The sequence below is a fragment of the Muscardinus avellanarius genome, assembly GCF_963383645.1.
Source record: "Muscardinus avellanarius genome assembly, chromosome: X".
NCBI lineage: Eukaryota > Metazoa > Chordata > Mammalia > Rodentia > Gliridae > Muscardinus > Muscardinus avellanarius.
The window spans coordinates 108,965,685-108,980,886 of NC_137792.1; the positions used below are offsets into that span (position 1 = coordinate 108,965,685).

Sequence of the window (15,202 nt, forward strand, 5' to 3'; positions counted from 1 at the left end):
GAGGCTCAGAGGTGACTGTCCCCAAAGTCACATGGCTTGAAGATGATAGAGCTCGAATTCAATGCCCATTGGCCCTCCAGGTACCCAGTCCTGCAAGAGGCTTGATGCCAGGAAATGGAGCTATTTTGACAGCTAGAAAGAAAGGCATGTGCAGAGATCCTAGAGCCCTTCAAACAAACTAGTAGGGGCGCACATAGTATCAGAAGATGGGCTTTTTATTCTGTCCATTGCTTTCCTCAATGTCAGTGTCCTTCTGAGGGAGCCTTCAGGGCACCCCTCCCCTAGTGTCTTCCCTGCCATTTTGGTTTATCTCCCCATAACCCCTAGGGAAAAACAAAGAGCTACAAGGAGAATGAAAGTGGAAAAACAGGTGTAGAAAACCACACACTTGGCATGATGAGGACCCATCATATCAGGAGCAGGAGCCCTATAGGTGACTTTCCTCTTGTTGTCCCTGGTTCCACATCATCCAGCCAGGCTTCGAGGCTACCGGGACATCTGTTAAACTATCATGAGCTCCTGGGTCTCCGAGATGCCAAACTTAGTCTTATGCAGGTCAAACAGTTTGCGCAAGGCGTCGATATAGAGTGCGTGGTATTTAGCCACAGTGTCCTGGCTCGGGTTCTCAATCTTGGGCAGTGGTAGAGGCTCACCCACTGCCAGTGGAGACAGAGAAGGGAGAAGGGAATGTGTCAGATAGCTCACTCCTCAGAGTGGGTCCCAAGCCTAAAGCCCAGGTTCTCCCCATGCTCACCCCAAACCCATAGCTCAAACTAGCCAGCCTCCCCTCCTCTGAGCACAGCCAGAGTAGAGGCTCTGCCTCAGAACTGGATCCTGGATCCTACACCAAAGCTTCCAGCACAAGGGCCTACTTACCAACGGTGGTTACTGGACGAGAATAAGGCAGAAGGCCCCAGGATTTCTTGGTGAAGCCGCGCCCATAGAAAGCACAAGGGTAGATGTGTACTGTACGCCGGAACCACTTCTGGAAGCGGTTAATAAAGCCCCCAGGGGGGAAAGTATGTTGACTGTACAGGTCTGTCTCCCCAAAAGCATAGGCAGGGATTAGAGCTACCCTGTGGAGGAAAAGCATGTTCTTTAATGCTTAGAAATATCAGGACCCTGTTCATTCCCAGGCATGCTGACTACCAGTGGCCTCTGAGTCTGCACACAGGCTCCCCAGAGCCCTTCTGCTGTGCCTAGGAGCAGGCTCAGTGCAGCTCTACAACCCAACCCAGACTGTCTGTAGGAGCAGAGCAGCAGCAACGTAAAGGAAACAGGCTCAGGTGCTCCTGGAACCCCCGTTCTGAATCACTGGAAGAGAGACCCAAGGGCCATTTTATTTTATTTACTGGGAATTGAACCCACGAACACATTACCTCTGAGCTACAATCTCTGCTCTTTTGATTTTTTTTATGAAAAAGGATCTTACTTAGTTGCTGAGGCTGGCCAGGAACCTGCGACCATCCTAGTTCAGCTTCCCAAGTACTGGGATTACAGGTGTGCACCATCACACCCAGCTGCCATTCCACTTACATAGTGGGGATGGCTGGGATGACAGGCTAGCGTGAGAGCTATCCTCTAGCCTGTCTTCATAATATACATGCCTCCAGGACCTGGGCCTGGCTCTACTCCAACCCAGAGGTACCACCCTCTATTTTTCTTTATTTTTCACTGATGAATAAAAATTGGAAATGTAGATGATGGCCCTACTTAATAACCATGGATTATGTACTTCCTCCTCCCTCTTGAGAGACCCTGCATTCCAAACCCACCCTCCTCTCCTGCCAGGCTTTTGGGTTCCCAGGCCCCCTCCCACCACCACCAACATCCCACACCTCCCACCTGAGCTTCCTTACCCGTGCCTAAGGGCCATGCGCACAAAGCCATACCGGTTCTTCAAGACCAGGGTGGAAGACCCTGGCATGCTGTATCTGCACTCAGCCAAGCCTCCGACCACCACAATGAGCATGTTGCCTGTGCCCTTACGGGTGAGCAGAAATTCTATGGAGGACTGGCTCACAGAGCAGGCCCCTGGCAAGCAGAAAAATTCAAGAGGTTGTGAACACTTCCCAGCATCCCTGACTTTCCCCTTCCTCCCTCTTAAAGAAAAGGGGAACAAGGAGCCCCCTCGTGAGTAGGTAGCCTAGTATAACTAGCTGTTCAGGACCAGGGAGGGTCATGGAGTTGGCCTTGCTCTCACCCATCCCCCCATTTTGCCCTTGGAGAGCCTTTATTTTTGGCTTTATGCCCTCACAGCCAACTCACCTGTTGCCATGATATAATCTCGGAGGAAAGGTACCCAAAAAAAGGCTCCAAGTGTGAGTATATAAGGGGTGATGCCAGGAAAGATCTTGGAGAAGCCTGAGGTTTCTGTGGCAAAGTGACCAAAGCATGCGTGGGACATGAGCCCGTGGGGGTGGCAGGCAAGGATGTAGTTGTGGCTTGGGGAAATTTCATGAGTCTTCAAAAGCTGTAGAGGAAAGTGGAGTAAGGAGGGCTACAGCCAGGGAAGTGGACTGCTCTTTTAGCCAGAGACCTGGAATGAAAGGAGCTGCTGGGTCTGGCCATGCAGGTTGGGCAGTGTACAACCCCAGCAGCCATCCCTGTCACAGGCCCTGATGAGGATGGCACCCTCCAGCCCCTCCCTGATACAACGACTTGCACCGGAATCGGGTCGGCTAAGGGTGTCACTCGGATGACTCACCTTGATAGGGAAGTAATTGCAGTAGTGTTTCCACAGGCACCACTTCCTCACACAGGCGAGCCGGCGGCCACCTGAAAGAAGAGGCAACGTACGCGAGCCTGTCCACTTTCCAGACACTTTTGGGCCTGCCATAGGGCACTTTTGCCTGTTGCTGGCCTCTTTTAAATGTATGGTACTAGGAATTGAACGCAGGGACATTCTGTCTCTGAGTGACACCTTAGCCCTTTTATTTTGTTAAGTTATTGTGCACTGGCCATCATTTTTATTGTTGTTGTTGTTGTTGTTGTTGTTTAGTACTGAGGATAAAACCCAGTAGCATTCTAACTCTGAGCTATACTCCCAGCCCTATTTTTTTTTCAAGCTTGGAGACTTTTATTGAAGGAAAAATAACAAGACTTAAACTTTTGTACAAAATTATTATAAATGATGATAGAAAGGTTTTAAGCTACAGTATAATATAGTATAAAGTTGTGAAAAGGATTCATGAAAATTTCATTACCAAGAACATTAGCTATATGTCACTTAGAAAATTTACCTTAATAGAAACAATGATTCTCATTTAGGCTTGAGATAACAATGTTATCTTTTTTGTGTGTGTGGTTTTAAATTATTTTTATTTTCTTCTCTTAACTTACATTAATAAATTTTATACATATTTTATTAAATTCTTATGTATGTTTTCTGTATGATGCTACTATAAATTATTTGTTTCCATAGTTATATTTTTTTTTATATTTTTTAACAATTTTTATTGAACATAAATAGTATACATTTACACTATATTTGGTGCCCTCTCCCCCCCACCCCCGTTTTCTCTTCCCCCCTCCCACCAATGGTTATCCAGGTTAACCATGTCTTATTCATAATTTTACACATGTTCAGGTGTAGACCCTCATTAATCAAGATCGGCCTTTCTCCTCTCCTATCTTTCCATTAAAACTTAGCTAGTATTTCCCCTCTAATATCTGGAGTCCCACTGGTATCCTTTGTGTTTTCTAGTTTGGGCATATTAGTCTTGCTAAATTGCTGAGAGCCTTGCTAAATTGCTGGGGCTGGCCTCAAACCTGTGATCCTCCTGTCTTAGCCTCCCAAGTACTGGGATTACAGGTGTGCACCACTGCGATTGGCTGTTGTTGGCTTCTTAAAGGACAACCAGAGTTGTGCATATCGGGGCAAATTTAGGACAGGTTGAGTTTCTGTTTCATTGGCTACCATTCCTCTAACTCACTCCAGGTCCTACTGGGGCTTTTCTGGTACTTTAAAATGGGCCCTTCCCACTGTTTCTCTGGCCCAGAGAGATATAGACAGAAGGGCTTCCTGGGAATTGGCCCAAGCCTCTGGGGATCAAAAGAGAAGGAGGAAGAACATGTGGCAAATGGCAGCACAGCCAAACAGGGAACTCACCTCGCTCAGGAGTCTTCCAGTCAAAAGCCAGCCAGGTGAGCATGAGTATGGTGACAGGCCAGTATGATGTGAACACCACCAGGTAGAGGTTGACAAGGATCACCGTGGTGACTGCAGGGAGTCAGCCCAGAGTTAATGAGGTGCAAACAGCCCCTCACACTTACCCTCCCTCTTTCCAAGTTCTGCACATCCCAAGGTCACATGCACTGCCTCCCAGGCCTTCTCAACACTCTCACTTCTTCGCCCCCAGCACATGGCCTGCACACCCATGGCCCCAGCCCATTTGCCACTTTGACCTTAGGAACCTGATTCAGGTCCAGAAGACAAGGTCATTTGTAGCTGTGCTTCACACAGTAAACCCTCAACCCCCAGGACCTGCCCCGGCACTTTCCCAAGCTCTATTCACAGTGAGGTCAATGGAAACTAGAGGAACAGAAGAAAATAAAGGTTGGACTAGAATGAGACACTTGGGAGCTAGCCGTGCTGGTCCATGCCCTTAATCCCACTACTGGAGAAGCTGAGACAGGAAGATCACAGGTTAGAGGCCAGCCTTGGCACCTTAGTGAGACCTTATTTCAAAATAAAAAATAACAAAGGCCAGAGATGCAGCTTGGAGGTAGAACAACCCTAGGTTCAATCTCCAGTACCAAACTACATAAATAAAAATAAAATTAGATATTGGGCTAGATAAGGCTTCAATAAGCTAGAAAAGTTGTGTGCTAGAGTAATAGGAAAGAGGTACTAGTGATGAGTCAGAAAGACACACTCATAATTATTACTGGACTCAATTTCTAAAGCTGTAAGATCATGTGGGAAAGTGGGACAAAATAAAGATTAAAGAAGACAAAAATACTTCTAATTGAACATAACAGATTGAGCACAGTTTTTGTCTTGACTTCTTGCTGAAGTCCCATGATAATTATCGCCAAAACATTTTTCCCCTATGGTACTGGGAATTGAACCAGGGAATATACCCCCAGTCCTATTTTATTTGTAATTTTTTTACATTTTTATTATAGCTTGACTCATTTTATTTTTATTTTTTATTGGTGCGTTGTATTGGTGTTTTTTATCATAATGGGATAAAAAAAACCCAAAAACCTTGTGTAGACAGACATGCACACATCTCCCAGTTAGCCCCTCCCCAATCCCCACTCATCCCTCCTTCCCATGCTTGGTTTAGTGGTTGGCATCGATAGGTTTAAGTACATTGCGTGTTTTAGAGAGTTTCTTTTGTCCCCCTCCCATCCCCTCAGTTGGGTTGCCTTGTTTGCTCCTCTATAGGATCTCCCTTTTCATCTGGAGATCCTCCTATGACCCATTTCACCTTAGCTTTCACATATTAGGGAAAGCATCTGATTTCTTACTTTTTGCGACTAACTAATCTCACTTAGTGTTATTTTGAAACAGGATCTAGCTAAGTTGCCGAAGCTGGCCTCAATCCTGTGATCCTCCTGTCTCAATGTCCCAAGTGCTGGGATTATAGGCAAGCATCACAGCGCCTGGCTATAAAATGGTTTCAAAAATACAGATAAGAGAAGGAAAACTGGAGAGAGGTCAGTGGTGGAGGGAGGTGTCCGTAAAAGAATTTCATGCTCTAAAGTCAATGGAGGAGAAGGTAACTGATTGAAAACAAAAAAAGTTGAAATCTAGTTACATGCAAGGAGATCCCTACAAGAATCATGCTTGCTTTCACTGGAGGGCTAGGAAAGACTTGGAATTTGGAGGGACTGAGTGTCACAAAAGGCAGGGATGAATCATAGACTCAAAGATCAGAGGATTGGCTGAAGTTTGCTCAAGGAATCAATTAGAACTTCAGGTCTCTTCTCCCCTACACAACTGGATGATGGCAGGATTATTCTCAGAAAGACTGAACCAAAAAGATTTGAGATTCAAATAGAGTCCCCAACTTACAACAGTTTGACTTAATGGTATCTCAACTTTATGATGGTGCAAAAGTGTTTTGCATTCAATAGAATATGAACTTCAAGTTTTGAATTCTGATCTTTTCCTGGGCTAGTGATTTGTGGTAAGAGATTTTGCTATGCACTGGGCAGCAAGCCATAGCTCCCAGGCAACCACACAAGCATACATAATCCAGTGTACTGCGGGCGTCAGAGTGCATGCCCATGATTTCAGTACTCAGGAGGCTGAGCCAGGAGGATCAGAAACGTAGTGAGACCCTCAGAAACTTAGTGAGACCCTATTTTGAAATAAAAATGGACCAGGGGTATAGCTTAGAGGTAGAATGCCCCTGGGTTCAATCCCTAGTACCAAAAAAGATAATTATAATGCAATGTACTCCTGGTAAGCTATTATTATGCTCAGTGTGTTAAATGTATTAGCCACATTTGTGACCTACAGTATTTTCTTCTTTTTCTTTTATTGGTGCATTGTAATTAAATATTATAGTGAGGTCCCGAGTGATAGAAACATACATGTGCATAGCACTTAGTGAGATTGTCAGTGATGCCTTCACACACAGACATAGCATTGTTTGAATTGATTCCTTCATCATTTCTCCTTTTTCCTCTCCCCCTCCTTCACCTGATCCCCTTTATCTATTCTATTGGTCTCTCACCTCATTTACCTGAAGACCCTTTTTTTCCTATTTTCTCTCATATATTTTAACTTACAAGAGGTTTATCAGGACATAACCTCATAGTAATTCAAGAAACTTCTGTACTTGCATAAGTCATAGCTAAGATATTCTATATGCAGCCAAATTATTAACCAACTATGAAAGTACAATACAGACCATCTCAGATATACATACACAGTCTCAAATAATTTGCCTCTCATGTCCCTCTCTCAGAAAAGTATTAGAGGAGATGTTTCACCAAAGTGAGTATATAAACTGAGAAAGAGGAAGGCGCTGGATCCAGGATACAGGGGGTTGAACAAGGGAGGACAGTGAGCAGTGTTAGGGCTGGGAAGAAGTAAGCAAGGCCCCTAGGACACAAAATTTGAGGACACTCACACCTGGGAATGTACAAGTACTCAGCCTAACACTTGCATATCCCTGAGAACGTGAGCACCGTCTTAAATTTTGCACCAAGGCTGGGCACGGTGATGCACACATATAATGCCAGTACTTAGGAGGCTGAGACAGGAGGAGCGCAGGTTCAAAACCAGACTCAGCAACTTAGTGATACCTGTTACCAAAGGAAAAATAATAAAAGGACTGAGGGTGTAGCTTGGAGGTAGAATGCCCCTGGATTCAATCTCTAGTAATTCCCCCAAATGTTCTTTGCACCCAAGTTCCCTCACAGGCTCTGGAAATGATGACCATGAATGAAGACAGATTGTTAACAGAAATATGCTGGGCTCCAGCAGTGATGTACTCAAGGAAATAAAGGGTAGGGGAACTTGTAGAGTCCTGATGTGTTTGCACATATTTAAAGATTAACATGTCAGTAGAGGATCTCTGGATGAATTAGTGAGAACTAATAGGTATATAACAGATAGCAAACAAAATTTAAAATGAGTCAATTATTAACTCTGAGGAAAACAAAACATCCAGCAAGAGAGGAAATGTAATCTTGGTAAACTAAATAGCTCAATTGTCAATAAGATTTTCTAGTCACAGTCAGGCATTTAGCCAATAACTCTGTTTTAACAATTTGAGGAAGAGGACATTCTAGCAATATTATACAGAGCCAAATTCTCATCTTCCACGTTAGTAAGTAAATAGAATGTCTAAAATTGTTACATCAGAAAATAGTATTGTTTACAAGCCGGGCGTAATGGTGCACACTTGTAATCCCAGCATTTGGGAGGCTGAGACAGGAGGATCACGGTTCATGGCCAGCCTCAGCTACTTAGGCTGTTTGCAACTCAGTGAGACTCGGTTTCAAAATAAAGAAGAAAAAATAGGGCAGGGGCTATAGCTCAGAGGTCGAATGCCCCTGGGTTACATCCCCAGACCTGCCAAAAAGAGAAAAAAAAAAGAAAAGAAAAAAAGAAAGAAAATAGTACTGTGTAAAGGTTAGGAGTGTAGCTCAGTGGTACTGCACTTGCCTAGCAGGTGCAAGGCCCTGGGTTCAGTCTCCAGCACTACAACAAAAATAGTAGTATTTAGAAATTCCAGATAGTAACATTTAGAAATATGGAAGTAAATGTCAAGAAAAAAAGAGCTAACAAAGTGATTGCCTCTGGGAACAAAGCAAAGGAAAGCAATTGCAGTCCATATAAAACTCTTGGCTTCTTTGAAAGCCAGGCGCGCTGGTGCATGCTTGTAAGCCCAGTACTTGGGAGGCTAAGACAGGAGAATCACAGGTTTCAGGCCAGAATCAACAAGTTAGCAAAAACCTCAGCAACTTAGCAAGACACTGTTTCTAAATAAAAATTTAAAAGGGCTGGGGCGTATCTTCAAGGTAGAATGCCCTGGGTTTCAACCACAGTACTAGAAGGAAGGGAGGGAGAGAGGGAGAAATGGAAAGAGGGAGAAAGGGAGGGAGGGAGTGAGTAAGGAAGAAAGGAAGGAAGGAAGGAAGGGAGGGAGGGAGGGAGGAAGGAGAAACATATTTAAAAGGTCAGAGAGTGCTTCCCAGTTCCCTTAGGCTTTGCTCGAACACAGCCAGTGCTGGGGACATGCCACGAGCATAGCCTAAGGCAGAGAACGCTGTGGTAGGACCAATCCTGAGGTAAAACCATCTTCAATGGTGTGTGATCAAAGGCATGGCTGAACCAAAGTTCCTCATCTGCAAAATGGGAATTAAAATACCAATATCTCCCCTATCTTCCTTGCACAATTATTGAGTCTTCTCTCATGGCTTTTAGGGCCCAAATGGACGCATGTCTATGCCACTCCTCAAGCAAAGAACTGGGAGGGCTCCACAGGGCCCATCTGGCCCTTGCACGCAGGTGAGGACAGGGCCAGTCCTGGAACTCACATACTCTGCCGCCAGGGCCTAGAGCCTCCCTGCCTGCCCTATTCTGCCCTTTTGTATACCCTAGAGCCAAATTCTACTTAAGTGTCCTCTGGGACAGTTTTCTCCCTGATTTCGTCTGCCTTTCAGCAGCACTCCTCCTCAACCCTTTCTGATCCACCTGTCCTTCTGTCAGCTCAGTCTGCGATCTGAACCATTGTTCTTGCTTTCTCCCTTTCATATCTTCTGATCATCAAGTCATATTAAGTCCACTAACCTCCCTTTCTCCCTCCCTCCTTCCCTTCCTTCCTTTCTTTCTTCCCTTCCATACAGGAACTTGGACCCAGGGCCATTTAACCACCCAGCACCTTTATTAACTATCTTTTGAGTAGGAATTTTGCTAGGTTGCTGAGGGTCTCACTAAATTGCTGAGGCTGACCTCAAATCTACAATCTTCCTCCTGCCTCAGCCTCTAAAGAACTGAAATTATAGGCGTGCACCACCACACCCAGCTTACTCCAGTTTTTTTTATTTAATCTCTCCTGTCCTCTTCTCTTCATCCCCATCACTACTAACCTGGTTCAAATCACCACCATCTTTCAGCAGCTTCCTTCCTATCTGACATCTCAGCTTCCAATCCTGTCTTGCTATAATCAATTTGCTACACATAAGCATAAGATAAATTTGATGTTTGGGGATAATACACATCTCAAAACCACAAATCTTATGCTATCATCCCAAGCTAAACCCCAGCCTGGGTCCATATGGCCCTCAGGAAAATAGTCCAAACTCCTTTCTCTGATTTTCTTTCTTTGTTTGGAGACAAGGTTGTACTGCACTAAGTTGCTCAAACTGGCCTTCAATTTGTGATCTTCCTGCCTTAGTCATCCAAGTAGCTGGGATTATAGGCATGCTCCACCATGCCTGGTGCTTTCCATAGTTTTTAATGTCCTACATAATCTCTTCCCCTGACTGCTTCTCCAGTCTTTCTTTCCTCTTTCATTCATCCATTCATTCAATAAGTATTAAGCACCAGTTCTGTGCCCTTCACTCTCTTGCCATTCCACTTAACCACTGGTGGCCCCTTGCATATCCTAGGCTGTCTATCTCATCCTGGCCTTTTCATGTGTTGCCTGTTCTCTTTTCTTAAGACTCAGCCCCCCACTTTTTTTTTACCTATCTCCTATTTTTCCTTCAAGAGCTAACTGAAGGGGGGAGTAGAGTGGGATGAGGAAGAAAATACACCAAGGATTGTATGTGTGCATATTTGTATCACTTTGTGTACTGGGGATTGGACCCAGGGACATTCTATCTCGAAGATACACCCCAGCCCTTTTTATTTTTTATTTTGAAATAGGATCTTGTATATCTACACAAGCCTTTTATCCCATTATGATGTAGGAATACAATGCACCAATAAAAAATTAAAAAAAAGAAATAGGATCTCTCGCTAAGGCACTGAGCCATCCTCAAACCTATGACCCTCTGTCTCAGCCTGTCCTGTCTCAGCATGTGCTATCATACCTGGCTATTGTACCACTTTGAACCTCACTATGATGTATAATTACAATGCACCAATAAAAGCATTTAAAAAGTCACCTCAAACTCACTGGAAAATGGACAAATATCATGAATTGGGAAGTTAACAGAAAAATAAAGGTTGTCTGGTGAACATATAAAAATACCTCATTCATAATTAAAGACATTCACAATAAGGATAAGACTCATTGTCGCTTATTTATCAGCTCTGGTTGTCAGTAGTAAGGACTGCATATGAATTGTCCACTCATTTTCCTTCCCATGCTGTGGTCACTTGAAGCCACACTTTGAAGCATCACAATATAGTGATGCCTCCATTAATTTGAATATTATTGTCCATGGTGAGCAGCCTCCTACCAAACCTGTTTAGGAGGTTTAGCATGAAATGAAACATTTGCTTATATAAGCCACTGGGATGCCGGGGTTATTCCTTACCACAGCATACCTAGACTATCCTGATTAATATACCCTAAATACACCCATTTTACAAATGAGGAAAATGGGACTCAGAAGACAAAAATTATGCTAAAGGGTACACAGATAGTAAGTAGTAGAGATGGAATCTGAACACAGCAGTCTGGCTCCATATACTGTGTTTTAGCAAATATATTATCCCATGTCTGGGCTATATGTATATGTGTGTTTACCCGTGTATATGTGCAGGCATGAATGTGCATATGTATGCCATACACACATATCTATATATCATCTATGTATCTATAAAATCGCCATCATTTCTGGCCACACACACACACACACACACACACACACACACATACACACATCTGTTAGTGGTTAGCTCTGCAGAATGAGATTGAGGATTGTGTTAAGGAGAGACGGCATAATAAAGGCTTTCGCCCTTCATGGGCCTAGCCCAGGGTGGCCTTCAATAAATGGTCATTTTTCCCCCAAATACCCTGTTAGCTCTTAGATCTTAGAGACTCTGCCATCATGTGAGAACATAGTTGTCATGCTGGGAAAGGGTAAGGATGATAACAAGCTAAGTCTAAGGATAAGACAAGCATTCAAGAAAAACCAAACAGGTTGGGTATCCCTAATCAGAAAATTCAAAGCTCCGAATGTTCCAAAATCTTAAACTTCTTGGAGCTGACATGTCCTGACAAGTAAAAATTGCACACCTGATCTCATGTGACAGTTTCAATCAGAACTCAGGCACACGAAAATATTATAGAAACCTACCTCCAAACTATGTGCATAAGGTGTCAATGAAACATAAATCAATTTCATGATTGGACTTGGGTCTCATTCCCAAGCTATCTCATTATGTGTATGCAAATATTCCACCACTACCACCCAATTCACAATCCCTGGCACTTCTAGTTCCCAGCCTTTCAGGTAAGGGGTATGGAACCTATAGAAGTGAACCCAGTGCCCTCAATCTTCTGGGTCAGAGCAGCATCTACAGACAAGAATTGGTTGCAGGTGCCTCAAGGCGACCATCTAAAGTTTCTGGGAACCTAAGAGCCAAGACCAAAGAGCCTTGTTGACCAATTGAAAGAAGTCCCAGCCCAAATAGGAAAAATACTCTTCTGGAATTTTCTTCTTGGCACATCCACCACAGATTTTGATTCCTAGCAGCTGAGGGGATGAAAATGTTTCAGTCAACATTCTCTCTACTGTAATCCAAAACACCTGACCATAACTTAGAGGAAAGAGATTTTCTCACAGGTTTGTCTGGATATTTTAGAGATCCAGTCCATGTCAGGGCAGGTCACATCTACAGAGCTCAGGGCATGGCAATGGGAGGTAGAGTCAGAGTGAGGGCTCTGCTCTCATATCAAAGAAGCCTGAAGCAAGAAAGCAGGCAAACAAGGGGATTCAAAAAAACACAAGCACAATCCCTAAGGCCACACCCAATGAACCACCTCCTCTAGCCACACCCCACCTTCCTAGGTTACCACCCAATAAATCCATTACAATGGCTTTATCCACTGATCAGATTATAACCATTATGATTTGAATATAGCAACTCTGAACTTCAATATATGAGCTCTTTCAGGAGACATTTTATATCTAAACTATAACAGACAGTGAGGATAGCCTCCCCTCCATCCAGATGGGAAGCCTACTGAGTGCCTTAGCCACATGGGGGAAGTGTGCAGGCCGACTTGGAGCCCTGTCTGGAGCTGAAGGCCATTGTGAGCTGACCTTGCCACATTCCAGTAGAAACTTACATATATAGAAGGCCGGACTCCTTCCTCTCTAGCCCAGCATATGCAGAGAGTGAAAAATGCCAGGCAAAAGGCCCTTGAGAGCTCGGCTCCCAGCTCCTCCACTCCCAGCTGTGGGATCTTGGACAGATCACTTCTACATGGACTTTGGCTTTCATTCTAGACAATAGAGATTATGAGCCACATAAGGTGAAAAGAGGGGGCAATGAATGCTAAGATTACATGATTGTTAGCTGTCGTTATGTGTGGGGTAGTATAATGAATTATTAGGCATAATAATAGCTTCCGCCTCAAAAGCATAGGCTAAAATGAAATAATAGATGTGAAAATATCTGGTACAAATAAGTACCTAATATATATGAATTCCCTCCTCCGGATACTTCCTGCTCTGATTGTCCTAATTCTTAGGTTAATTAACACTGTTCTTTACAGTATTAGGGGGGTCCTGGCAGCTACCCAAGGAAGGCCCCTGAGGCCCTATTCTCTGGCTTCTGGCCTGGTAGTAAATTGAGACTCAGTTTCAGCTGTAAGTTCCAGGGCTTACGTAGTTTTTTTTTTTTTTTTTTTTCTCTTTTTCTCTACCGGGGATGGAACCTAGGGTCATTCTACCTCCAAGCTATACCCCTAGCCCTACTTTTTAATTTTGAAACCTGGTCTCACTAAGTTATAGAAGGCCCCACTAAGTAACTAAGGCTAGCCACAAACCTGTGGTCCTCCTGTCTCAGCCTCCCAAGTACTGGGATTGCAAGCGTGTGCCACCATGCTTGGCTTTACCTACACTTTGTGTGTGTGAGGGGCAGGAGTGTGGGTGGGTGTGGGTATGGGTGTGGTACTGGAGATTGAAGCTAGGGGTGTTGTACCCGACCTATATCCCAAGCCCTTTTTACTTTTTGTTTTGGAACAGGGTTTCACTAGATTGCTGAGGCTGACTTCAAACCTATGATCCTCCTGTCTCAGCCCCCCAAGTACAGGGATTACAACCATGCACCACCACACTCAGCCCGTCTACATTTTTATGCCCAAGTATCTTGCAGGTTATTTAATCTGTGACCTTGACTCCAGCCAGTACTCACATGAACTGCTAGACAGGGAAGAATTGTTTTCCAGCATCCTCTGTCCCCCCACACTTTTTGCATCTATAGATGTGACCAGCACGTAGGTCAAATTAACAAAGTGACTGTGGCATAGATGCCAGGGTGGATGGATAAATGGTTTCCTCTGCAACACAGGTTTCCAGAGCTCCTTACTCTCTGCACTGGGTCAAGTCTCCCTCAAGGCTGGTTTTCTGGAGCCTCTGCTGTTGCAGCCAAGCCGTTCTCCTTAGCTAGCCCAGTGGAACCGCTCCCCATCATTTGACAACAGATATCCTGGACCCTAGAGTAGTCCACCTCCACAGCAAGACACATGCACACACACGCACACATGCACACGTCTGCACAGGCATATACCTGTATGCACACACACAAAGTCATATAGTCACCATCAGATCTCCCTGAATACCATGCCCAGGTAGGTCAGACCACAGGCCAGGGCGGCCAACTGTCCTGGCCAGAACCCCCCCACTTAAGTATTGAACATCCTACAATCTAAAACCTCGCAATCCCAGGCAAGCCAGGGTGGTTGGTCACACTTCCAAATGTCAAAGACTCACCAATAACGAAGGCACTGAGGGCCCATTGGAAAACAGCAAAGACCTCTAAGGCGCTCTGGAAGTCCTTCTTGGAGGGTAGGAGCATTCTGCCCAGGATCCCAGTCGCTCAGAGTAACTGTTGTGTGGCTATAGGCGACTGCTCTGGCTTGCGATGACAGAGTCGGATGTTTCCTCTCTTCAAGTGTTCTTCTGCCTTGCTGCCTAGTCTCCACCCTGTGCCACACCCCTGCACAGAATTGCAGGACTACAAACCCCCTTTGCGCCAGATGCCAGCTCACTTGCACTTTTACCCACTTGAGCTGGACCTGGGCTGAGATTGTGACACTGCTATGCACACCTGGATAGAGAAGCACGAATGAAGCCCTGGCGTGGGAAGTGAGTGGGTGAGGCTGAGGCGGTTGAGAAGTCTCTAGGGCCAGCCTGGAATGGGAAATGGAGACCGAGGGGAGGGCAGGAAGGAACCTAGCACAGTATGAACCTGGACTGTTTGCTTTCTTTTTCTTTTCTCATTCTTTTTTCCCCTTTTTTTCTGGAACTAGGAATTGAACCAGGGACATTCTGCATCTAAGATACACTTCTCGAATGAGGAATTGAACCAGGGACATTCTGCATCTGAGATAAACCCCTAGCCCTTTTTTATTTTTTATTTTGAAACGTGAGCTTTCTGAAACTGGCCTCAACCCTGTGATCCTCCTGTCTCAGTTTCTCTAGTACCAGGATGATAAACATGTAAACCGTGACAGCTGTGCATCTCTGTTTCTGAAGTTCAACCTTCTATGACCTCTCAGTAAGGATTTAACTTGAGGGCACAAAAGAGGAGGTTACAGGCCAAACCTAA

General features: G+C 44.6%; 1 protein-coding gene across 1 annotated transcript; it reads right to left on the minus strand.

Annotated features, from left to right (window-relative positions):
- Positions 1 to 501: 501 nt before the first annotated feature.
- AWAT2 (acyl-CoA wax alcohol acyltransferase 2) lies at positions 502 to 14,449 on the minus strand (the record flags this gene model as incomplete). Its single annotated transcript, XM_080718786.1, has 7 exons — positions 502 to 656; positions 877 to 1,076; positions 1,860 to 2,034; positions 2,269 to 2,473; positions 2,708 to 2,778; positions 4,112 to 4,222; positions 14,365 to 14,449. The coding sequence occupies 7 exons, from the start codon at positions 14,447 to 14,449 to the stop codon at positions 502 to 504; spliced, it is 1,002 nt and encodes a 333-aa protein (XP_080574912.1).
- Positions 14,450 to 15,202: the final 753 nt, after the last annotated feature.